The sequence below is a fragment of the Ailuropoda melanoleuca genome, chromosome 8 (genome assembly GCF_002007445.2).
Source record: "Ailuropoda melanoleuca isolate Jingjing chromosome 8, ASM200744v2, whole genome shotgun sequence".
Classification (NCBI taxonomy): Eukaryota; Metazoa; Chordata; class Mammalia; order Carnivora; family Ursidae; genus Ailuropoda; species Ailuropoda melanoleuca.
Window position 1 is genome coordinate 101865063 of NC_048225.1, and position 25632 is coordinate 101890694.

The 25632-nt window shown below is 54.8% G+C and overlaps 1 protein-coding gene across 1 annotated transcript in view; it reads left to right on the plus strand.

Annotated features, from left to right (window-relative positions):
- Positions 1-3: 3 nt before the first annotated feature.
- LGR6 (leucine rich repeat containing G protein-coupled receptor 6) overlaps positions 4-25632 on the plus strand; it is a gene marked incomplete at its 5' end in the record, with an annotated part of 122182 nt that continues 96553 nt past the window's right edge. Inside the window, one exon of the mRNA XM_034667659.1 lies at positions 4-179. Within this exon, the coding sequence (XP_034523550.1) occupies positions 4-179 (176 nt within the window). The remainder of the gene's footprint in view (positions 180-25632) is intronic.

Here is a 25632-nt window from a genome sequence, read left to right on the forward strand (position 1 = left end):
CTGTGCGCCGCGCTGTGCGCCTCCCCGTGCGCCCGCGGCGCCCCCCAGCCCGGCCCGGCGCCCGCCGCCTGCCCGGCCCCCTGCCACTGCCAGGAGGACGGCATCATGCTGTCGGCCGACTGCTCGGAGCTCGGGCTCTCCGCCGTGCCGGGGGACCTGGACCCCCTGACGGCTTACCTGTGAGTACTGGCCCGCACGTCCCTCCCTGCTCCCGCCTGGCCGCCCGCTAGCGCCCAGCCCCGACCTCCGGCTAGGGCACCTGCCAGGCTGGGGCCGGGAGGCATGGGCATCCGGGGAGGGCTCTTCCCCTTCCAAGTGGACTGCTGCGGGACTGGGCTGAGGCGCGCCTGTGTGTTGGGGGCGGTGGGGGGCAGAGTGAGTCTGAGACAGCAGATCAGACAAGTGATGAGGCTGGGCTTCCTTCTGTTTCTCAGTGGCCCCTGTCTGAGGCTTCACTATGAGAGCTCAGGCTTGGTAAGAGGTGGGTATCTGGACCCTGCAGCTGGAGGGCCCCGGGGCTCCCCCTCCCCGACCCCGCACAGCAGTGCCCAGGACCGTGGCTGAAAAAAAGCGGACTGATTTGGTGGTAGAGGAGAGGGGAGGGGCTCCAGTGGGGTGCAGAGATCATCTGTCCCTCTCCCATGGCAAGAAGAGCAGAGCTGTCATACTGAGGCTGGGTGGCCTTGGTACAAGGGGGGAGGGGGATCCCAGAAGCTGGGAGCAGGGCCTTGCTCACTCTTGGCTCCTCCAGAAGGGCCCCTGCCAGCACCGTCTCCCTCTGCTGAGGCCTCCTGGCTCCCCCAGGGGCCTCCCTGAAGTCGTGTCCCAAGAGGCTGTCAGAGACACTAATTTGCGGGCAGGCTCCGAGGCCGAAAACCAGAGAACCATTTTTAGAGCTGAGTTGGGGTGAGATGGCGCGTGAAGGGGACCCTGTTGGGGGCAGCTGTCCCGAGGTAGGCTCAGAGGAGCTTCCCCCTCAGAGCCTCAGGGCTAGGGGCACTCCCTGCTCCCACCTGGGCAGGAGGAGGGTGTGAGAGCGCATTCCAGACCACCTCACCCCACCCCCACCTCTGCTCTGGGGAGGAAACCTGCCCCCACCCCCAGCCCTGCTCAGGCTCCTTCACCTTTTCTTAGAAGAGTTCAGGTGGGAAAGTCTGGGATCTTCCATCCCAGGGATAGGCTCTGGGGCTCCAGGACCTGCGATCTCTGAGGAAGAGGGGGCTGGGCTAGTTTTCACAGGAGTCCAGCAAGTGTCTGTTGAGTTAAATGGAATCAGGACACTCAGTTGTGGGGGTGTCCTGGCGGTGTGTGGAGGGTCCTGAATTGCAACCCTTCCTGGAGCTCCCCCCGCCCCCAGTCCTTCTGTCCCTAGTTGGATGTCCCTTCAAGAGGCACAGGCAGGGGACCAGGGCGGGGAGTGGGGGCAGTAAATAGTGTCCACATTCCAAAAGGGCAAATTGAATCCTTCACAGCCCAGGAGGTGATGGCAGGGGTAAACACTGTGAGCCCCTTGGGGGGCTGTGAGGGTGTCCCCACAGCTGGCAGAGGAGGGCTGGCTCTGGCCCCCATGCCTGCTACAGCTAGGGCAGCCCCACTTTGAGCCGTTTTATAAACTGGGGGTATACGACATTGTTTCATTTGAAGACAGGGCTCTGGGGCTAGAAAGTTTGGAAATGGCATTTGTAGAGTCTTTCTCTGGGGGAGCAGAAAGAAGGGCCTTTTCCTGGGGTGGGGGGATGGGACCTTCCAGAGATTGGCTGCTCCAACCTCCATTCTCAGCACCTGTCTTTCCAGACTGACCCTTTTTCTGGAAGAACTTGGGGAAGGAGAGGTACAGTGCCACCTTTGGAATCCAAGTGTCCCACCATCCATGCCGATGGAAGATTTCCCACCACTTTGTCACAGTCCCCTGGAGCTGCAAGGTCTGCATTTGGGTTCAGTGGCGGTGGCACAGTCTGAGCTTGTCTTGTGTCTCTGTGGGAACAGAGAAAGCCTCTCTCTCCCAAAACTCAGACTGTGGTTCAGAGAGTGGGAGAGGGGAGGAGTAGGGTCCTGGGGGATTTAGCAGTGGGCTCTGGAATACTGGGGGGAGATGTCCCCTGCCTTGGGCTGCGGACAGGTCTCATGTGGATGGTAGATGAAGGGGTCTCTGCTAGGGGCAGCTGGCCTGGGGGTGGCTCTCTTTCTTTGCCTCTCAGGAAGGTGGAGCAGGCATGAGGGTTGTCACTGAGAGGAGCTAGGGCAGGGAGGTCGTGGGGCTTGCTTCCTCCCCAGCTATGTCAGGAAATGCCCAGGCTGGCCTTGCCTCAAGAAGCCCAGCTCTAGCGGAGGACGCCGCAGATTTACGTTTGATGATGGAACCAGCCGTGCCTCTCTGTCTGGGCCCCCAAACCCTGGTTCCTTCCAAGCTTTGCTACCTACTGAGTCACTGAGCTTCCTCTGAGTCTCGGGTTCGTCATTTGTGTATGGAGAGAAGTGGGTAGCAGGGGGGATGAAATGAGATAATATGTCTGTGCCTGACACACAGGGGAAGATGTAGAAATAGTGGCTATTATTACCATGCCTGCTGTTGGGTGTTCAATGGAGGTGGAAGCAAGCTCCCAGGACACTTCACACAGGAGGAAAACGGAGTCCAGGGGTGAATACAGAACTCAAGGGAGGGTTGCTGGGTGGCTCAGGCAGTTGAGTGTCCGACTCTTGATTTTGGCTCAGGTCATGATTTTGGAGTCCTGGGATCGAGCCCCACATTGGGCTCTACACTTAGCATGGAGTCTGCTTGCCCCCTCCCTCTGCTCCCGACCCCCCTCTCTCAAATAAATAACTAAATAAAATCTTAAAATAAAAAGAACCCAAGGGAATGGTCTGTGCAGGAAGAAGAAAGGTGTGTGCTAGGGAGTCATCTGTGGGTGCCGGTCTTGGTCAATGCTTGGTTGTTCTGGGGGCCTGCGGCCCAAGGAGTCAGTCGACAGTGGGGGTGGGGGCGGGAGGGGAGTGGACACTTGAGTCTTCCTGACACGGGGTCGAGAAGGTGAAAAGTAAGATTCAGGCACTTGGGTGTACAGGAAGTGACAGGTGTACAGGAAGTGGCCGGCCTTCCTGGGTACCTGAAGATCCTAGACGGAGCCATAGATTGAACCATAGGCGGCACCAAGGATCATGGACTCCAGAAGATACCTGGGGGTCCTAGACCTGCCCCAATAAAAATTACTTCACATCTGCTTCCCCACCCCAGGAGGGTGAGAGTCCCTCTTTCTAGCCAGCTACCTCTCATGGTGAACACACCTCTACCTTCCTCCCTCTTGCTTCTAGTGAAGACCAGGAAGTCTTCTTTACACCCAGCTGCTATCCTTTGCTTTGACACTCAAGTCCAAAAATAATGATTCTTTTGGACCCCAACACCATCCCTGTTTGATCAAGGTTGGGAAGACAGACTTGAAATACTCACAATCTTTCAAGTATCTCTCATTTTTTGAAGTCTCCTCCCAAACTGAGTGGCCATGAGCCTCACTGGGGTTTGGACCTTCTTCCTGGGTAGGTCCTGTTCTGGAAACCCATCTGGAGGAGGTGGAGCTCTGGGGGCATTCCAGACTGATGGTGACATGAAGACATGATGTCTCTTGCTGTGTTCTACCCCATACACACAGTGAAGGGACGGGGATCTCCAGAGAGCAAATACTTGTTGGCAAAGACCCAGGGTTGTCCCTGAGCAGGAGAATCTGAGTAGTTACTCTGTTCCTCGTTTTGCTCCCAAAGTCGAGCCGTATCAGGAGCAGATGGTGGGAGAAAAGCCTTCTTGGGAGGCCCCTACACTTGCATTTGGCCCTGAGCGTCCATGTCCAATGCCCACTGCTTTGGGGGCTAAGAGAGGGGCCAATCCTCTGGGCAGCCCTAGTCAGGCTGCTCATTGCCTTCTTGGGACTTCACTCCCTTTCAGGCTGCCCGTGATAACCACTGAGCTTGTTTGCAAGGTTGTCGTGTGTGTGTGTGTGTGTGTGTTTGTGTGTAAGGGTCTCAATTCTAGGTAATTTGCATCCTCCCCATCACTGCCTGGGGGGTTACCCATGACCAGATGGAGTCAGGCCAATGGGGGATGGCAGAGGCATTAAGAGCACAGGCATCAGCCATAACAGAGCAGAGGGATGACTCATCACTAAGCCATGCGAACCTGGTCCAGTTGATCTGTGACTTAGTTTCCTCATCTGTAAAGGGAGCTGATATCTACCCCATAGGGTTGCTATGTAGATTCACTGAAGTCGTGTTTGTAAAGGGTTTGGCATAGTGTGTGACCTGTGGGAAGAGCTCAGTCAGTGCTAGCCAGTGTTGTTGTTATGGTGACTGGGGCCAAGAAGTGTTAGGCATGGAAGTCTTCCTGGAGGAGGAAGTCCTGGAGCTAGCATTGGGAAGAGAGGAGGAGGACTGTTCTGTGAAAGGCGTGGAATGGGGTGTGTGTGTGTGTGTGTGTGTGTGTGTGTGTGTGGTGGGGGCAACAGGAAGGAGGAGTGGCTGGCAAGGAGACCGAAGGCGCTATACTGGGAACCCAGAGCAGCTATAGTGTTCTGCTGGCTGGTGCAGTCTTAGGGCACCCTGGGCAGGAGGTGGACAGCAGATGAAAGATGCCAGCCTCCTCCCAGCATGTCCTGATGGGCCTTGCGGGCCTATCGCAAGAAGAAGCAAGGACGCATGAACGAGCAGCTTCAGCAGATGAGAGCCGGCCTTGGGCAGGATGTGCCTGGGGGCTCAATGTGCCCGAGCTCCTGTCTCACCTCCAAGTCTACCCTTCCTGGGTCAGGACTGTTTCCCCTTCTGGTAGATTCTAAGAGCCTGAGCCATCTCTGCCTTCCTGAAACTTGGATTTGTGAGTTCTAATCCTTGGTCTCTCGGTTACTGTGACGTGAGCTCCCAAACTTTCCTGGACCTCAATGTCTACACATTTTGTCGAAAAACTGGAGTGGGAGGGGTAGGGAGAAACCAACTGTGAGCCTGCTCCCTGGATGCAGGAAGAGAGAGCCTCCAGCGAGAACTGCTTGGCCGAGGTGGGCAGTAGGGGAAGGGACTGCGGGAAGGGAGGAGGGGGACCCAGACAGCTCCCAGACCAGGGCAGAGAGGAGAAGGGCGAAGCTGGGGAGAGTGATTCCAGGAAATGGGGTGCCAGCCTTCCTCCAAAGTGCAGCCTGTGGTGACGGGCCCATCAGAGGGCAGTCCTGGGGGGTCGCCGGAGGAGGGTGAGTGCGTGGAGAAGCCAACACCCCAGTTCAAAGGAAAGGCAGGAAACAACCCTAGGCAAAAGAAAAAGGAAACCTCTGGGCTCTGGCAGCAGCGAGTGCTGGGCGCGGCCGGGTGGGGTGGCTGGCGGAGGAGAAGAAGGCCTGGCTCGGAGCAGAGTTGGCCCCCAGCCCACCCCCCTCTCAACCCCGCCTTCCCCCATGCCGTGGGCTCTCAACCCTGATGGCCCCACACGTGCCACAGCCCGCTTCCCACTCTGCCCCATGCCCATTGGGCCAAGAGACGGACGGGGCACAGGACAGGGCACCGCATGGGGAGGCCCTGCCCGGGAGGCCGGGAGGCTCTGGCTGTGGCCTCCAGTCTCTGCCCCACTAGTTAGGAGCGGTGAGTCTTTGGACAAGTCACTTAACCTCTCCACAGTTAGCTTCTTCATCTTGAATGTGGAAGCAGGAACAGTATTTACTTGGAAGGGGGCAGGGGAGGAGCCCATGAGACAAAGAAAGTGAAACAGGGTGTCTTTCATGTTTATACCCACTTTCAAAGGTTGACGATTTATATTGTTTTTCTCCATCTTTTGAACTGCAAATGATCTGCTGAGGCCCAGAAAGGGAATAACAGAGCCACCTGTGACAGGGTGGGGATGGAAGGTGCCGTTGTGGTCTTCTAGAGCCCCATCAGATCGCCTGCCCACAGGCCTACCTTCTTACTTTCTTCCTCCCTCCCTCCTTCTGTCCTAATGAAGCCCCCTCCCACTGTCCCTCAGGGAAATGGGCCTTTCAAAGAGCCCATTCAGCTCTTGAGCTCCCAGCCCCCTAGATGATGGCGGAAGTGATCCTCTTGTCACAGGGACACGTGAGGAGATAGGCCCTGGTCTGATACCTGGTGGGAGACTCTCCGGAGAAGAGAAGTCTGGGCTTCCAGGTCACTCCTGTCTGGAGAGTCCAGCTTCTCCCCAGAAGTGGGAGTTCTGTGGAATTAGGGCCTTCCCTGGTATAGCCCGAGGAAAAGCAGGTGTGCTCACTGGGCAGTTGGGATTTCTGCCCCAGCCACATGCCCTTAGGGGCCAGTAAGGATTCTCATCTGAGCTCGTCCCTAATGGGCTGTGTGACCTTAGGCTAGTAACTCACTCTGTTGGGTGCAGGGCCAAGGCAAGGAGTCCCACAGGGGTGTTGGGAAGGTACAAGAGACAGGGGTGGGGGAGAAATTTCCAATCCTCTTTTTCAGGTTGGAAAAGATGCCTTCTTTTAGCCAAACTGAAATGGACTCCCAGACTCAGGGGCTCTCAGGGTTGTGGGAGCCCCTTTGTGCTAACTAGTTCCTTGCTAAAAAAAAGGGGTGGTCTCCATTTCTAATGACAACTCAGGTCTTTCTTCCCACCCTTCAGACATGGGAGAACAGGTCTCAGGAGGAGAAAAACACCCAAGAGGCCAAACTTGGGCAGGGAGCAGAGTTATTTTGGAAGCAGTGAAAGGACATGGGGGGGTAGGGCTCAGGGGTTGGCACTGCGCCCCCCGGAGCCATGCCAGAGCAGGCCACGGGCGGGCTGGCAGCGGGCAGGTGGGGGCTGGGCCCAGCTGCTCTGCAACAGGGCACCCCTAGAGCTGCCAAGGTGTCCTCTGTCCCACTGTCTTCTTCCTCCTCCAGAGCTCATAAGGAAGGTCTGCATCTTGAATTTCCCCAGCCCTGGGGCATCGGGTCCCCTCTGATGAATCGTGTGAGATACAGGATCTAAGGCGGGGGCCAGGGAAGCACCTCGAGCCCAGTGTTCTGCCTCTCCCATCTGCTCTTGCACACAGTGGGGATGCCTTCCAGGTTGACATTTTCATTTCCTGGACTATTACTTTTCTTCCAGGAAGAAACCAGATTGTCAGGAAGGTCATCCCTGGGGCCTAGGAAAGTGCCATGGCGCTAGCCTGGCTGCCTTAACCTACAGTGGTAGCAGCTGGTGTTTCCTGCCTCAGCTCATGGGAACCCAGGGAGAGAAGCCCCAGAGTTATCCCTATCTTACCGATGAGGAAACTGGGACTTTCAGACACTAAGGGTTGGCCTGAGGCCACCAGCCACTGGTGGGATTTCGCCCTAACTACTGCTGCTCAGGGGGTCAGAGTGGGGGGGGGTGGAGCTCTGAGCGAATGGGCGAGACTCTGGGCACGTTGAACTCCCAGGCGCAACAGTCCCTTAAAGCCTAGTTCCTGTTTCTTGTCTTTCTCGAGAGGTGGCGGTGGTTTCATTCCCATCCCATCAGCCAGCAGGGTCTCTAGGAGCTCCTCTGTGGGGGCTGCTTGAAGGGGAAGGTGCTGGGTCCTCTGTGAGGCAGTCAGGATGGGGATGGGGATGTGAGGGGAGACAGGAAGAGCTGGATCACTGTACCGGATGGTCATGGGGAAGGTCCCCGGAGGACCAGCAGTGAGGTCAGGGCCACTGAGAGGACAGGGAGGACCGTGCTGGTCAAGGGAGGCCCCGGGGGAGGGATGAGAGGCCCCATCCTGATTCCTGAAGGACCAGGGGATTCAGATGGGGGCGGATAGGTAAGGCCCCCCAGGAGAAGGGAAAGCAAGAGCCTCAAACACAGAACATCCTGGAGCTCTGTTCATCACCGCAGACTTTCTATCTCACTCCTCGAGGTGGGATATTCCAGAGCAGGGTTCTCAGCCTTTTTCGCCTCAGGCCACACATACGAAAAACAAAAACAGATTCAAGGTGTTTAGCAGCTGGGATAAATCATTTAGGCTGTTCCCAGCCAAAGGCATCTAGCCAACCCCAGGCAGCATCCGGCCCCCCAGGGGCTGAGACCCTCTCTGTCTCTCTGTCTCTCTGCTGCCGAGGAAGAAGCTCGTGTTTGCAGCCTGACCACAAATGTTCAAATCTCCACTCCAGCACTAACTCAGTGGACGGCCCTCCCTGATTCTGCGCCTCCCTGGGCCGCTAGTGCCTTAGCTTCAAAATGGGCAGAAGAATATGAAGCTTGTTGGGGCGCCTGGGTGGCACAGCGGTTAAGCGTCTGCCTTTGGCTCAGGGCGTGATCCCAGTGTTGTGGGATAGAGCCCCACGTCAGGCTTCTCTGCTGGGAGCCTGCTTCTTCCTCTCCCACTCCCCCTGCTTGTGTTCCCTCTCTCGCTGGCTGTCTCTATCTCTATCGAATAAATAAATAAAATCTTTTTAAAAAAAAAGAATATCAAGCTTGCAATTTGGCAGAGTGCACAGGGGGGCCATTGCTATTACCCAACACTGATGTCCCTTGGAAAGAGAAACTGAGGCAGGCACAAAGTGGCCCCGCGTCTTACCGATGCCACACCGCCAATCTAGGGCTTGGCTGGGAGTGAGACCCAGAGGGTTGAATCTAGAACACAGCTCTCCTCTCCTCTCTCCCTGCCACTGTCCCCTCCCCTTTGCCCTTGGAGGTGCTGGAGGAGGTGGGGGTGTCCCTGAGAGTGTCCAGACAGGCGGATGGGAGGAGGGTGCTGAGTGCCTTCCATTGCACTGCCGTCAGGGATTTGGACATGGTCCCTAGGCTCAAAGCCAAGGCAGATGGACTACTGAAGGGGGAAGAGGGGAGGAGTGTGGTGCAAAGGAGGTGCCATCACTGTCCCCGTCTACCACCCCAGCCCAATTCATTGCTAGGGTCACCGCAGGTCAGGGAGGGGGTGCTCGCTCAGGTGGCCTACGGAGGATCAAAACTGTTGAGGTTTTTTCCACCTCCCTGTGTGATTTGCAAGTTTGAATGGTCCCCCGACCTGAGTTACCATTGACTCCTGGGAAACAGGCCAAGGCAGCAGCCACTAAGGGGCTTTTAACACCTCCTGTAGGAAGGAAGCCTTCCCTTAGGTTGACCCAGCCTAAGGATTCTTTTCCCCAGGTCCCTGGGTCTCTCCCAATTTGCTTCATGTTCCTTTGCATATAGGACTGTGCTGTTCCGTGGGGCTAGCTCTGAGGATAGAGCGTGTTCAAACCCAGGTTCAAGCCCAGTTGCCATAGCACACTGTTCGCATCCTGATAATGCCTCCCGTCCCAGCTTATGCTGCACTCTCCCTGTTCCCTTTGTTTTTTTGTTTTGTTTTGTTTTGTTTTTGAAGATTTCATTTATTTATTTATTTGACAGAGAGACACAGCTGGGAAAGGGAACACCAGCAGGGGGAGTGGGAGAGGGAGAGGCAGGCTTCCCGCCGAGAGCGGGGAGCCCGATGTGGGGCTCGATTTCAGGACCTGAGCCGAAGGCATTTGCTTAACAACTGATCCACCCGGCTGCCCCTCCCCGTCCCCTTTGTTAATGGTCAGTGATAATGCCACTCAAACTCTCAAGCTGTGTGGGGAGCAAATATTCATTTGGGAGCACGGTGCTGAAGGCTTTCTGCTGCATCTGCCCTGGGCGGGGACGTCCTGTCCTTCCTCCCCCTCTCAGATGGGGAGGGGGACACCCGGCGAAGGGGGAGAGACATGGTCAGAGGTAAGCTTGGGGGCTCCAAAGCCCATACTCTTTTCTCTGCCCTGGAGGCTCAGAGGGGGAGATAAGACAAGCACACAAATCACTGTGACACTTTGCGGGGAGTGAGACGGGCACCAGGCAGGTCCAGATAAGGAGCAGTGGGCAGGCGCACGGAGGGAGGAAAGCTTGTGCTAACTGATGCCGTCGATGCAGAAACCTCTGGAGAGGCAGTTGTGCAAGGGAAAGACCACAGGAGTGGGCGTTAGAAGCCCTAGGTGGACACTCATTTGCAAAACAGAATAATGGTCTGCCCCGATGAAGTGGTTGTGTTAAGCAAGGTCCTGCTTGGAAGAGTGCTTAGCCTGTAGGGGATGTTGTTCCCCACCCCCCATGCCGCCATGAAAATATCAAGTAGGACTGCATACCCATGTCTGTTGAGGGGCTGTGTGTGTCCATCTGCCTGTCCCCCTGACAAAAGCTCTCTGCCTCATCGGGTTCAGATTCAGGGCAGGAGCGGTATCTCTTTGCCCGAGAAGTTGGAGCTCTCCGGGAAGGGCCAGAACTCGGGCTTCCGACGGGCATCTTCCTGAAGGCAGGATCTGTGCTCCTGGTTCCCTTTCTCTTAGGACCTCATCACAACCCCCCTTCAAACGCACGGACACGTGCTTGCGTGTACACACACACACACACACACACACACACACACACACACACGCATGCGCGCGCGTGTGCCAGCCTCTACCTGCAGGGGGCACTCTGAACAGGGCCACAAACACTACAGGACTATGCATTCGGTCTTTCTCCCTCCAGCTGGGCTCCAGATCTGGGGCAGCCCGAGGGTGGGGGTGTCTGAGGAAGGGGAGGTGGATCGAGTGTCCAGGGATTGTGAAGGCTGAGGCAGGAAGGGGCCGTAAACTAATCCCCTGCCTTTGTGGTGGACAGAGCCGATTAGGAGGCTGGGAGGAGAGAAGAAAGGAAGGGGACTATTGTCTAGGACAAAAGCAAGAGAGAACAAGAATTGGGACAGGTCCTGGGCTCCCACCCTCATTTACCTGGGGGCAGACCCAGGAGAGCCTGGAGCCCGGGAGCCAGCTCAGTTCTTAGACCGGACTGGACCCCAGCTCTCCCAGCACAGTTACCAGCTTCCGCGCTTGGGAGCTGGGTGACTTGGGCTCACCCCTTAGACCGGGGCCGCCTCGGCCGTCACACAGGCCCCGTGCTTGGGTGAATGCTGTCTGCTCTTGCCATCTTACAGGGTGGCCCCACATTTTTGTTTTGCATGGGGTCCTGTAAATTGTCCTGCTCTTCACCTCTCTGAGCCCCATATTTCTGATTTGTAGAATGAGGAAATCTCTTGCGTGGCCTCCCAGCTCCCATTCCAAGTGGTCATAGATTCAAATGAGACCACCTCTCTGTGCTCTGTCCTCTGATTCCTCACATGACAGATACATGTCTTCTGTCCTAACAATCCTGATAGACCCGGGGGGTGGACACGAGTACAGGAATGGATGAGAGGAGGGGTGTCTTGAGGAGGGATGCCTCAGGGCAGAAGAGGCAGCTTCTGTCGGGATGCACCTGAGGTGGCCTCAGGGCTGGAGGGGACACTGGGTGCCCCTGGGCTGGGGGCACTCTTTGGCCTGAGCATGACGTCTGCAGGGGGCCAGGGTTATGGGGTGCGCTGTGCCGAGATGATGCATGGGGCGCACCTGAATTTTGGTGTAACTGTGGGTGGCAAGGCCTTTGCTTGAATGGGCGGGTCTCTGTGTGAGTTGTACCCCGTCCCAGTTTTTCGGAGAATAGCAGAGTAGTTAAGTGCATGAGCTCCGGAGCTGCCCCTCCAGGGCTCGGATCCTGGCTCTGCCTTTTACAGGTCTTTGGGAAAGGATTTACTCTTTGGTGCCTTCATTTCCTCAGCTGGACATGATAGGGACGCTAATGATAGCCACCTTAGAGGGCTATTGGGAGGGCTGAATGAGATAATATATGGAAAATGCTTAGAACAGTGTCTGACGCATAGTAACCTCAATGGGCGTTAACTATTACTATTCATTTATTCAACTGATAAACGTTTACTGAGTGTCTACTCCTCTCAGGCCCAGCTTGCTCAGCACACGGTATTACAGCAACAGGTCTCCATATAACAGCCACCATGGCTGGTCGGGGTGGGGGCAGACAAAGATTTCGTGCCCTGTGCGAGCCCCCTCAGTACCTGCAGAACCCTGCTGGCTCCGCCCCTCCCAGCTCTCCCACCTCCGGCTACTGTGCAGTGAGGGGCTGCCCATTCTGGAAGAATGGGAAGATGTCAATAGGTCCCCTCCTCCAATTTTGTCTGAGACTCCCCGGACACTGGCCCACCTGAGCTGTAGGTCCTCTTTCTGTTTAGTGGAATTGAAATCAGGAGATTCCGGGCTAGAATTCTGTTTGCCACCAACTTGCTGAGTGCCTTTGGACAAGTCCTCTGATCTCTTGGGGCCTGTTTCCTGTCGGGCTGGCCGTTCCTTTTTTTTTTTTTTTTTAAGATTTTATGTATTTATTCGACAGAGAGAGAGACAGCCAGCGAGAGAGGGAACACAAGCAGGGGGAGTGGGAGAGAAAGAAGCAGGCTCCCAGCGGAGGAGCCTGATGCAGGGCTCGATCCCAGAATGCCGGGATCACGCCCTGAGCCGAAGGCAGACGCTTAACGACTGAGCCACCCAGGCGCCCCGGGCTGGCCGTTCCTGATCCCAGGATATTATAGGGACAAATGATCATGTATAAATGAGGAGGCAGGGGGAAGAGAAGGGGAAGAAGGAGCCCGAGCGAGGCCATGTTGAGACTGTGGGATGAGGGAGGTGCCAGGGTCCCTGGAGATTTGCAGTTTCACTCAGTGAGACTTGAGATCCCGGGGGCTGGGACAAGGCACGGCCATCACCAGCACCTCCAGGGCTGCGTGCCCAGCCAGAACAAGGCCCCCCATTAACTATGTGCAGCCAGCGGAAAGAGGAATGCCCACCCCCCCGCCAGCCGACGCCACGCCAACCCTCGCTTCGTTGCTGGCTCCCCTGATCTGAATGCAGAAGCCCAGGGTGCCGCCTCCCCCTCTGCCTGCCCTCCCTCTACCTGCCAGAAAGTATTAGCCTCACCCTCCAGATTGGCATGGGGGTGCAAAGGCACCATGCTGTGGGGCGCAGGGGACCTGCTGCGGGTGGGGCTTGGGGTCAGGAAATACCTGGGCTAACCCCTAGAACCCGGTGTGCCTGGCCCTGATGGACAGCGCTGGAGCCTGTAGGGGGCAGGGGGTGAAGAGTGTAGCAAACGGGAAAGGTTGGGAAACTCAGAAGCTTGCCCTGGGGGCCCTCCTGAAGTTTTGCTGCAGACCCCTGCCCCAACCCAAGCTAGAAGCCCTGCACGGGCAGACCAAGTCCTCCACCACCCCACCCTTGCTTTAGCGTGGCCCCTCAAGAATGTGATCACTGGAAAGTTCTTCCTGGTGTCCCTCCTCCTTCCTGCTGTAGTATCCCTTAGTTTCCTTCTGTTCTGGTCAGAGGGGAGAGAGCCAGCCACTACCCCCGCTTTGATAGCCTCAAATGCACTGGGGGGTGGACTGGATTTCATTTCACTTTCTCCAAGAGGACGTGAGCCCACCCTACGGAGTCCACCTCAGAGGCAGGAGGTAGAGAAGTTGTGCAGTTCCCAGGGATTCTGGAGGGGCTGCTGAGGGTCTCTGCCCCTCCGTGGGCACTGCACAGCACGGCGGCTCCCTGCCCCACAACCCCCCGGGGCTGCTGCCAGCCGGCTCACTGCCCCAGTGGCCCCACAGTGCGGGGAGGGGGCAGAGTTGGTGAGTGGGGCAAGGGTCAGATTTCAGCCTCTGCTTGGCTTTGTCCAGGCCAGGCCACAACGGGACATCTCTGTGAGTCAGTCTGGTCAATACTTAGCAAAAAAGTGATTGAAAAACTATTTAGGAGGGGTTGCTTGAAGGTTTATTCTATTCTTCAGTCCCTTGGATCTCCCAAAGCCTTTTGATTCCAAGTATGGGCGGCAGACCAGCAGTGTCGGCACTGGGAACTGTTAGAGTGTGCGGGAGCTCAGGCCCCACCCCAGATCTACTGAGTCAGAATCTGCCTTTCGGAGTGCGCCAGGGACTGCCCCAAAGCTTCTCCTTGCCGTAAGTCACCCCATCAGCTCAGTCTCTGGCCAGCCACTCCCCCCCCATACCCTCCCACCCAGAATTGCGTTAACTTCGTTTGTACTTAGGTGATGCCCCATTGGTTTATATCTAGGGCAATAAGAAAGAGCCCCGTGGACATCCCTGTGATTTACTGTAAGGATGTGGTTAAGCAAAGGGTTCAGACAAGAAGCCTGCAGCTCTGGGGGCCAGTCTTCAGAGGAAGCAGGGTAAGCATCAGCTTGATTTCAGTTACAAGGGGAGACCCGAGATGTCTCTTCTTCCAGGAAAGCCTTCCCTAATCCCTCAACCCTGGGAGAGGGCTCCCGTCTGTATGCCTGCTCTGCCCCAGGGCTCATCCCCCTGGGATTGAACTTCTGGTTACTGGGGTGTTTCCCAAACTAGGCTGGAAAGCCCAGGAAAGCAGGGCCCCAGCCACCAATGCTCCCTGGTATCCTCAGGGCTGGCACAAGCCCCTTGCACAGGGTTGCTCGAAAGTATTGGTGGGATGAGTGAAGGAAAGAACTAACAGATGAATCACTAATGCATGGCCAGAGGCAGGAGGTGCAGAGCAGAAACCAGCCTCAGAAGCACGTGTGCTCACCTGAGAGAGAGTGCAGGGATGCTGGGAGGGAGGGCCACCCTCTCCAGACTTGGTGGTGGCCCTAACCTGGCTCCGCTGCAGGCCGGAGGTGTGGTACCCAACCCAGACGGCTGCGGTGAGCACGGAGCCATGCTGGGGAGCCTCTTAAGCTGCCAGTTAGCCAGCTCGTGGCCAGGCTTGGGTTTCATTAGAGTGAGACATCTGTTCTATAAACCCTTCTACTTAGAAGATTTTGCCTTTCCTATTCATTCTGTTTACTACTTTTTCTTTTAAAGAACACTTCTTTTGAAAATTTCCACCCCGTTTAAAACAAGCTAAGACGAACAAAGGTATGTGCTTGCCTCTAGGCTTGGATGGAGAGAGAGCTCCAGGGACTCGAGGCTCCTGGTTCTTCAATCTCCATTGTGTGTCTGGCTCTTGCCTAAGCTCTGAAAGTTCAAGATGAGTGAGCCCTGTGGTCTGTGCTAATAGAGATCTCAGGCTGATGGGTCAGAAGGTTACGCCTTGTAAGTGCTTGGATGAGGATAGGCACAGGCCGGTCGTGGGGGTACTCAGGAGGTGGGGGGCAGCAGTGGGGAGGAGTGTGTCCCACCGTGGAATCCTGCAGTGGTCCAGGATGCTGGGGCCGATGGCCAGGGAACTCTAGGAGGGAAGTCTGAGAACACCAAAGCCCTTGGCAATGCCAACAGATGTCAGTAAGTGTTTCTTGAGCACCTACTATGTGCCAGAGCCTGTGTTCAATGTCCTGGGGGTCCACAGATGAGTGAGATGATATTGAGTCGTGGATTAAACTTCCGATTTCAAATCAATGAGGTAAAAAGTTGAGAAGTCTTGACAAGATCCCGTGGGAATCTAGAGGGAACCCTTAGCCAGCTTGAGGTTCATGGAAGATTTTCAGAATGAGTCTTTCTTTTAACTAACTTTTTTTATTTGAGAATAATATACATCACAGAAAAGACTACCTATCGCCTGTTAAATTTTTACAAGCTGAGTACACTGGCATCATCAGCACCCAGACCAAGAAACAGAATGTCCACAGCTTTCTAGAAATCCTCCACCCACCATGCCTTCCTCTAGGCACTACCCATCCCCCCCACCAAGGGTAACCACTGTCATGATTTCTAACAACCTAGGTGCGTACTGCCTGTGTTTTGCACTTTACATAAATGGAGCACTCTTATATGTCTGGGCTCTTCCCCTCGCCGTGTTTGAGGTATCCGTCCACACCACACTCTTGCTTGCAGCCATCGCTCACTCTCGCTCATTGCTGCGCATGCTCGCTTCGGGAGAACACAATGCAGTCTATCCATCCTACTGCTGATGCGCGTTGGACACGTCCCAGTTTGGGGGCATCGTGGATGGCGTTGTACGGTCGTTTGGTGAGCATCTGGATGTGTTTCTGTTGGTTGTTCATCCAGGAGTGGATAGCGGGGCCACAGATCCCGGGGGAGTCTCCAGGGTGAGAATGAGTTTCCTAGGTGATGTGCAGAATGGCTTATCAGCTTGGTCTGAGGCATCAGGAGGGAGGAGGAGGGTGAGGAGAGGGCCGAGGGAAGGGGGAGCCCACGGCAGGGCCGCAAGGACGAGCAGTATATTGTGACCCATCTGACTACTTACTGTATACTTTCCAGTGGCTCCTATTACAAAGTACCACGAACAGGGTGACTTAAAACAACAGGAATTGATTCTCTCATGTGCTGGAGGCCAGAAGCCCAGAATCAAGATGGCGGCAGGGCTCCACTGACTACAGAGGCTCTAGGAAAGAATCCACTGCATGCCTCTTCTAACTTGTGGTGGCTGCCGGCTCCCTTGGCTTGCGGCCATGTCACTCCAATCTCTGTCTCTGTCTCCACATCACCTTCTTCTCTGTGTGTCTTATAAGGGCACTTGTCATCAGATTTAGGGCCCATTCAAATAATCCAAGATGCTCTCCTCATTTCAAGATCTTTCTCTTCATTACTCCCACAATGACCCTATTCCTAAGTATCGTCACATTCACGGGGTCCAGAGATTAAGATGTAGACATGTCTTTGGGGGGCCGCCATTCAGCCTACTACACCATCCCTCACTGCCAACCTAAGCACCCCAGCCCTGTCCCCCACTTTGCAAAGTTCTCAGGCCACTTTCTGTCGGCTAAACCTGTCCCTCTTGGCTACCGCAGGTCAGCTTCCTCCGGAGGCCCAGGCACTGGAGAATCTTCCAGCACTAACGTTCAAGGCTCTGTTTGGCTGGGTCTGTGGTTCTGCAACTCTCCTCCGGCTGCGGAGTCCTCCCTGTCTGTACGCACGGGCACCCATGCCTCCTCCGGTGCTCAGCGAGGCTCTGCACACAAGGGCACTCGGTACAAGGGACTGAGGCTGAAGGCACCTTTCCAGCAGGGTCCAGTCCCAGCCCAGGGCACCATGCCCAGTGGCAGTCCAGTGGCCAGCCCTTCTCCATGTCCCTCTCCCCCAGACACCACTACCTCAGATGGAACCTATTACCTTGTCCCAGGGCTTCTGTGGCAGTCCTGGTTACACACACACACACACCCCACAGGGAGGAGGCAGGAGCCTGGGGGAAGGGACAGGATCCCAGCCCTTTGCTCTTCCTTGGAGGAGGCCTAGGAGACAGGAATGCCCTTGGCTGGGGGACCCTGGCCAGAGATCAGAAGATCAAAGGATGCGAAGATCAGGGCTGGGGCAGGTGGCACTCACTTGGAAGCAGCAGAGAGAAGTAGCAGCTGGTGCTTCCTAAGGGCAGGGCTGACCCAGAACGCCCTCCCTCCCTTCTCCTCCCCTCCCCTCTGCTTCCCCACCCCATTTCCATTGTGACCCTACTGTGCTGCTTCTCCAGGAGGAAGGGCTATAGGGGTTGAATGCAGGGGAGGGGAGGGACGTTAACTGGCATTCATGCCACTTGACAGGCACAGCCACTACCCCCGACACACAAGGATTCTCCCATGTAACCCTCACAATTCCTGTAAGAGGAACCATTATATAACCTGTTAGAGATGCAGAAACTAAAGCCCAAAGAGGAAAGGTATCTTGCCCAATGTCAAACAACTGGTAAGTGGTGGGGCCAAGATACAAACTCAGGCAGTCTGACACCCAAGCCCACAAACTACTATACCCTAACGGAAGGCGCAGAACTCTGTTCAGTCCAACTGCAGCATGAGGGAGTGAGGTTAGACTTCAGGAAGAACTTCTTGCTGGGCAGGGATGTGAGATCTGGATCTTGCATCTAGTCTTTGTGCAAGTCCGATGAACCCAATAGGGAGGTAGTTGGGGAAGAGGGTAGGTTGTTGGGGACACCAACCAGAGGGTGGGATGGAGGCAGCAGACCAGAGAGATTCAGAGGGGAGGCCGGCCAGGAAAGCAGGGCGAGGCGCGCCCAGGTGGGCTTGGAGGAGGGGAGCAGAGTTCCGGAAAGTTCCACTGGTTCTCTGGGCCCCTGGGAGCGGGACTCGGAGCCTGCGGATGACAAGATGGGTGGGGCTCTCCCGGCCGGCCTTAATCCCTCTGCATTGTTCCCTGAGCTACATCCGCTGCCTCCCTGCTTCCAGGCCCTTCAGCCCCAGGGGCAGCCGCACGCATGACACGGGTGCCTACGGGACGAGCTGCCGCCCTGCGCACTGGCTCCCGGCTCCCATGCAGCTGGGTTCAACAGAGCCAGCTGGCGGGGGGGTGGGGGTTGGCTCTGCCACTTATTCGCTGTGTGAGTAGACAGTGAAGTAACTCGGTATCTCCTAGCCTCTGTTTCTTCATTTAAAATGGGAATCAATACTGCCTCACTCCCTGGCTTGATAAAATGATTAAATTAAATGAGACCAAGGATGTCCCGGAACTCTATACACTGGGAAAGACATTCAAATGGAGGGGAACTGGAGAGGCAGAGGGGTGGGGTTGGACACAATTTGGGACTTTGGCATCAGAGGGACCTTGATTTTGCTGAGTGTCCTCTGTAAAATGGGTCTGTAAAGACTTTGTAAAGCCCAGGGTCTGCCCCAGCAGAATTGGCTCTTACTATATGCTCCGAGCTTCCAGCTTCTGCTCTTTCCCACTAGATTCAAACTGAAGCTGGGACCAGGTGCAAAAGGTGTCCTGGTGGGGCTCCTGACTGGGGTGGGAGTAGGTGGCAATTGGGTTCTCCTTCCTGTGTCCGTCCGTGGAGGTAGGTGGAGTTGTTGGGTCGGGAAGGTGAAGGGATCCTGATAGGAGAGGAAAGATTCCATCTGGGATGTGGGGGTAGAAGGTATGTGACTTTGAATAGAGGGGCCTTTCTTTGGTTTTCCACCCCCAGACACACCCTGTCCCTTTATCCAGTGAAATAAAGGCTAAAGGCAGCAGGACCAAAAGCCTCAGCGGCTGAACAAACAGGACTCAGGGCTGTGGTCCGCGCACAAAGTGGACTCCACCTCTGGTCCTCATGCGGCCCTAGTCCTTCCCACCTGTGCCCCCTCGGCTCCCTACCCCACCCCTCAGGGATTTCCCAGTCTGAGGAGGGACACAGAGTTCTTCCCCTTGGGGAGGTCTCACCCAGTGCGATGGCATCATCCTCTGTAAGGTGCTTCAAGTGTGAGAGGGCAGACAGAATCCACACCCAAACACCTCCATGTATGGAAATGTTGCCCTTCTAGATGGAGCCAGAGATGGGAATAAGGGCTGGAAAAGAGCTGGTGGGTCAGGGGAGACCAGAGCTTGACGGGGTTCAGTGGGCAGGTCCCCAAATGCACAGCCACTGCTGCCTTCCTTGGCTGGCTTGATTGGCTCCCCTCCTGCTGCAGGCCTCTTCAGTCCTTCTGGCCAGGGTCTGCCTATGGAGTGCTCACCCCTCCCTTGCTGCACAGAAAATGGACCTTGAAGCTGGTGGTGTGTGTGTGTGTGTGTGTGTGACAAGCACAGGTAATTGGGAGCCATGGAAGCGGCCCCAGCCTGTGTGGGGAGACCAGACACACGAATGAGCAATCTGAGACTGTGAGATGACAGTTTGTAGTCTAGGACAGCATTGCGTGGACCTACTCTGTGACTGAACCCTCAGGGACCAGAATCAAAAGGCTGTATGAATTAGTCTGAGGTGGCCCTGTGGCGCTCTAGCCTCTCAGTCCCAGCACTTGTCACTCAGGCTTATAAATGTCCACTGTTTTGTCATTGTCCCCATTGGACTGGGCCGTTTGAGGGCAGGGATCATACATTATCAGACTTCGCAGCTTTATCACCTAGCACAGTGCCTGGTGTATAGCAGGTGCTCAGTAAATGTTGGCTGAATGACATACGGCTGGATGAGTAAATGTATGGATGAAGACCGGAGGCTTCCTGTAGGAGGAGGCACTCGAGCTGGGTCTCGGTGAATGGTAGAGGCAGGCAGAGGTGCTCACGGGTCATATCGCTTGCTTATTTACCCTGTGGCAAGCACTGGCTGAGCGCTTTACCAGTGAGAAAACTAAGGCAGAGAGAGGTGAAGTAACTTGCCCAAAGTCACACAGCCAGTAAGTGGCAGAACTGGAGAGCGAACACAGGTCTGACTCCGGAGGCTGTAGTTGTGCCATCCAATGTCCCTCTGATGCCAGACATGCTCTAGATCCGCGCTGTTTATCATGGTAGCCACTAGCCCTGTGTGGCTATTGATCCTTAAAATGTGGCTAGTGGAGTCGAGGAACTCAATTTTTAATTTGATTTAATTTTAACGAACTTAAAGTGAAATAATCACATGTGGGCGTTGGGTACTGCACCGGCCGGTGGTCTATGCTGCCTCTCAGGAGGGAGAGCGGAGAGAAGGGAGTCCGGAACCCATCCTCCACAGCTTCCAGAGGCTCTGTCCCTTCACATTAGCGGGCTGTTCTCAGACCACACTGCAGCCCTGTCTGGGCCCAGGAGGCCCGCGGCCCTTTAACCTCTCCACCTGTGGGTGGCATGGCTGGGCCGTGGGGGAGAAGCACACACATACACACATTATGCGATCCCTGGGCCATGCTTTGCTCTTGAGAACCTTCACCTGGCTCTGGGCATGGGCAGAGGGATAGCCCTCACTGGCCCTACTCTTGACCACCCCGTGCAAGTTCTCTGAGGGTCATGACTAATTGCCTGGGCGGAAGCAGCCCTTGCACCTGAATGTTGTAACAATTCTGACGGGAATTCGGGGACACCGTGGGCCACCCCAGCTTAGCCACTTTACCCTGCAGAGCCAGAGATGTCCCTTAGCCTGGGATGAGCCTGAATCCCTCACAAAGAGATTGCCCTGTGGAACTGAGGGTCAGAGCCCACCCTAGAACTCTGTCTCCATCCCCAGTGCCTGTCCCCTTCTCCGCTCTGCCCAGGCACCCACACCTTTAGCATGCTGTTGCCATCAGATTTTCCCCTTATTTGTTTGACAAGAAGAAGGCAGAGCCATAGCGTTTGGTCTGAGGTTGGTTCTGATGGCACCAAACCACGAAATCCCAAATCTAGCATCTTTGAGTAGAAGGGACCTCTCCTGGGCCTCTTCCCTCCTTGGTCTCCTTTCTCCGCCATCAGAACTTGAGACCCACGCCCACAGATGAAATATCATGATACCCATGAGCGACATTCCCTGACTTCTGTGGTTTTTTTTTTTTTTTAAGATTTTATTTATTTATTTGACAGAGAGATACAGCCAGCGAGAGAGGGAACACAAGCGGGGGGAGTGGGAGAGGAAGAAGCAGGCTCCTAGCGGAGGAGCCTGATGTGGGGCTTGGTCCCAGAATGCTGGGATCACACCCTGAGCCGAAGGCAGATGCCTAACGACTGCACCACCCAGGCGCCCCACTTCTGTGGTCTTTTAACCCAGGGCTTAAAAAAAAACACCTTGTACTTTTCTCTGCCTGATTTATAAGAATGTCTCCTCCCCTTGCCCTTATCCCTCCCTGCTCCCCCTGAATGAGTTGGGTCACCTGAGGATGCTCTGGGGGTCCTGGCTCTCTCTGGTTCAATGTGACTTGCGCAAGCCTCACCTTTGCTGAGAAACCATGGGGGACTTTCTCTCCCCTTAGAAATGAGCCCCAAGTCTGGGGGGTAGGCCCACCCCATCCACCCCTCCAGCTTCTCTTGGACTGTCCACTACGCCCCTCCATTCCACACCCTCCTGCCACTCCAGACAGGCTGGGAGACATGCTCGTTACAAACACGGGAGTCAGGACATGACACAATGAGGCAATAGTCCTTGTATTGAAAACTACAGCATTGTTCTCATGTAGGACTTTGTGCAAAGCCTAAGAGAATGTGTCCTACTATCATGTGAAGACAGATACATTTTATCCTGATTGGAGTACACTCCCTTGTTTAGAAATCTGGGAAAACTGCAAAAATCCAAGAGAACTTTGTGTCAACCAGTGTGCTTAGAATCTCAAAGAAGACAGCTGGTACCACGTCATCTCCGATAAGGAGGTGCCACCTAGGGGAGTCAACTGGGCAGGGGAGGCTGCTTTAGGAAACCCAAGATCAATGTGGTGGGGTGGAGAGAGCATTGCCTGGGGTTTAGGAGACCTAATTCTCGCTGCCATCAACTTGCTGTGTGACCTTAGGTCACTCTGTCCAGCTTTGGATCTGTTTCCTCACTTGTAAACTGATTGAGTGCAAGAAGAGGAAAGCAACTTTCATTCAGGGGGGTGTTTGGAAATGCCTGGGGTGTTTTGGACGGTCACAACAACTGGGAGATGCTACCAGTACTGAGGAGTGAGGCCAGGGATGCTAACAGCCCTGAGGTGAATGGCCAGTCCTGTCCACCCTGCTGACAAGCCCCCTCCCCCACTGCGTAACATGGGGTGCTGTCTGGGTGCTTTCCACTCCGAACTCAGTTCTGCAAGCTGCTCACGTCTCATATACACCCCACCCTCGTTTCTGCCCCAGGAAGCCATACTGGTTTACCCTTTCCCCCTTCTGAGCCTCTGTTTTAGTCTCGAGTCTGGACACACAGCTCAGAACTTAATTGGGATAGTGGCTGCAGGAGCCATTTGTAAACCACAAAGCAGAGTACATATGTGGGGTTTTTTGTTGCTACTTTGTGAGTAAACAATCCTTCCCCAGCAACACTGTAAACTCGTGGAGGGCCCAGACCCTGCCCTGTGCTTTGTCTCTGTTCCTCCAGATGCCTACCCCTGTGCTGGGCACACTGCAACCAGTCAGGAAAGAATGATCTGTAGGGCTGGAGGGGACCTCAGTATTGGCCTGATTGAACCAGCTTCCCTGATTCCAGATTCCACGTTCTTTCCTCTCTACTGTGTCACCTGCCTCTCTTGTTGTCCGAGGAATTCAGCAAGTGCTCCCTGAGCGCCAGATGGTTCCCATGGCAGCCAGCTTGTCTACTGGCCCTTTTCAGTGGGAGGGACTCCCCCATCCCCCACAGTGGGCTATTTCTACACTGGCTTGTCCTGCTCCCCGTCAACCCCCAAGCTGTCTCCCATCCTGGTGGGAAGTGAGCCAGGCCTGGCCTGGCCCTTGTGGGGAAGGGACGTTGTGGCAGCCCATTAGGCCCTAACCAGAGACAGTTGCCCTGAAGGGAAAAGGCCAAAGAGAAACCTGAAGGTCCACTGTAGGTGCCTGAGGGATCCTTCAGAGGATGACCTCACTTTTACCTTTTCTAGAGGATGCTGGATTGAGAGATGAGTGAACGTTGTTAGCAATAGGCCCCGCGGGTTGTGCACCAGACTGGGACTAAGCACTGACTAGGTTCTTTACAGAGGTTATGCCCTCTGTAAAGGTTATGTAGCAGTGGGAAAAACTCAAATTAGAAAACAGGGAGAACTTCCTAGGAGCAAGGGTTGTCAGCCACAGGAAGAAAAGCTGGGGAAGGCTGTATCATCGATCTCCATCTATAATGCATTCATTTGGATGTCTATTGCACACCCCTATTTGCCAGGCATCCCACTAGGGTTGGAGGATACAGAGAGGTCTAAGATTAAGTCCTTGCTTTGAAACTCATAGTCATATGGGTCATTATATACTAATCATTATAATTCAGTTAGATGAGTATAATATTAATAAGATATATTTACTAAGCCCTATGTTTGTTTTACATTTAGTAACTCACATAATTCTTGCTACAACTAGCATGAGGTGAGTACTATTATTATCCCTATTTTACAGATGAGAAATGGAGGCTTAGAGATGTCAAGCGGCATGACCGGGATCACGCAGCTAATTAGCCTTGTGCTGGGGTAATAATGAAGGCAGGTGCAGTGCTAGGTACATGGCAGGAGCTCAGTCATCGTCACTGAAGGAGCGTGTACAGAATAAAGAAAAGGGGGGTAATCAGAGGGGGGAATGAAACATGAGAGACTATGGTCTGTGAGAGGCAAACTGAGGACTTCAGAGGGGAGGGGGTGGGGGAAGGGGATAGCCTGGTGATGGGTAGTAGGGAGGGCACGTATTGCATGGTGCACTGGGTGTTATACGCAACTAATGAAGCATCAAACTTTACATCGGAATCTGGGGATGTACTGTATGGTGATTAACACAATATAATAAAATAAAATTAAAAAAAAAAAANAAACTTTACATCGGAAACTGGGGATGTACTGTATGGTGATTAACACAATATAATAATAAAAAAAAAGAAAATGAATTTGTGGGGTGCCTGGGTGGCTCAGTTGGTTAAATGTCTATCTTCAGCTCAGGTCATGATCGTGGGGTCCTGTGATGGAGACCCACATCGAGCTCCCTGCTCAGTGGGGAGCCTGCTTCTCACTCTGCTTCTGCATCTCTCTCTGCTTCTGTGATCTCCCTCTCTGTCAAATAAATGAATAGAATCTTTAAGAAAAAGAAAAAAAAAAAAAGAATATTGTAGGCACCCAGAGGATGCCACACCAGCTCTGCCTGCAGGGGCTGGGCAGGGGCCTCGTGGAGGAGGTAACCTTGGGGTGTGGTCATGCTTGGGGACCGGGGCTCATCTCCTGGTCATTCTAACTGCCCTTTACCTGGCTGTAGAGATGGGTAACTTTAGCCCACAGTGGAGGCAGTGCCGAAGGGGCCCTGCTTCCTGGGCTGCTTCTCTAGCCAGGTGGGGACAGTCCCTTCCAGCAGAGCCCAGGGGCTTCGCCTTTCTCTGTTTCTTCTCCCAAAGGAAAAATACAAACAGAACAACTTCCCCAGTGCCCTTGGGGATCAGCCAGATTGCCAGGGGGGAGGGTACCCTATTCCCCGCCCCCCCAGTTTCGGGTCTTGCTGTCTGTCCCCTTAGTTCCCCAGCATCCTCCCTCTTATCAAACCCTGTTGTCTCCATGGTGACACTGCCTCACCCAGCTTCCTTGGGTGGTCTGGTGCCTCACAGGGTAAAGCTCTGAGAACATTTTCCTAACGTTCGGCCAGAAACTTCCACTTCCTGTGCCCAGGGCTGCCCCTCTCTTCTCTCTCCTCCCTCCCCTCCCTCCCCTCCTGCCAGCCTCGCCCCCTGACCCTCTCCTGCACCCCCCCGCCATGGCTGTGTCCAGCTAAAAGAACATGTAGCCCCTCTGGGACCTGCAAGAAAACTTCAGAATGGGGTTGCAACCCATCCTCTCCATCTCCCCCGCAGTCTGATTGAGAGAAGCAATGTGTTGGGCTCGGTGCAAAATGAAAATGTGGTGCCTCCTGCTCAAAATTTATTAAGGATTCCCAAACGACAACAGCATAGAACGGAACTGAGCCAGGCCGTTCTGAGCGTGGGTGTGCGTGCAACTGTACAGGTCAACACGCATGCCCAGGAATCCGGTCCGGGAGAGCGCTAGTGCGTGCGAGCGTGCGTGCGTGCGCGAATACGCATGCGTGCGCGCGTGTGTATTCGTAGTGGCCACAGAGTGATAGTAGTGGAGCATTTGGGTTCAGGCATGGAGAATCTAATTCAGCCACAAGTGGGACCAACAAACAGCGTCACTGAGCGACCTGTGCCCCTTCCTGGGGCCGGGACATAGGCCAGAGAGGAGCCCTGCAGCCAAGAGACGGAACCCGGCTCGCCAGAGGTCACACAGCCAAAGAAGGTTTCCAACCACAGGAGTGAGACTTCGGTGAGGCTGTTTATGTCTCCCAAAGAATTTGTCTTTATAACACGTGATGCTCTGAGAACGTTTATGACTTTTAACAGTATACTAGTCCCATGCACGCATTATAGATAACACACGTGTCCTCACACGCGGCACAGGCGTGCCCAGCACCCCACAAGACAAGCACATCCAAGAGCTCATGAACCCAATACAGGCCCCCCCACCCTGTAGATACTGACAAGTTCATACAGCCAAACAGATTCAGCCACAAGCAAACCCCAGCTCCC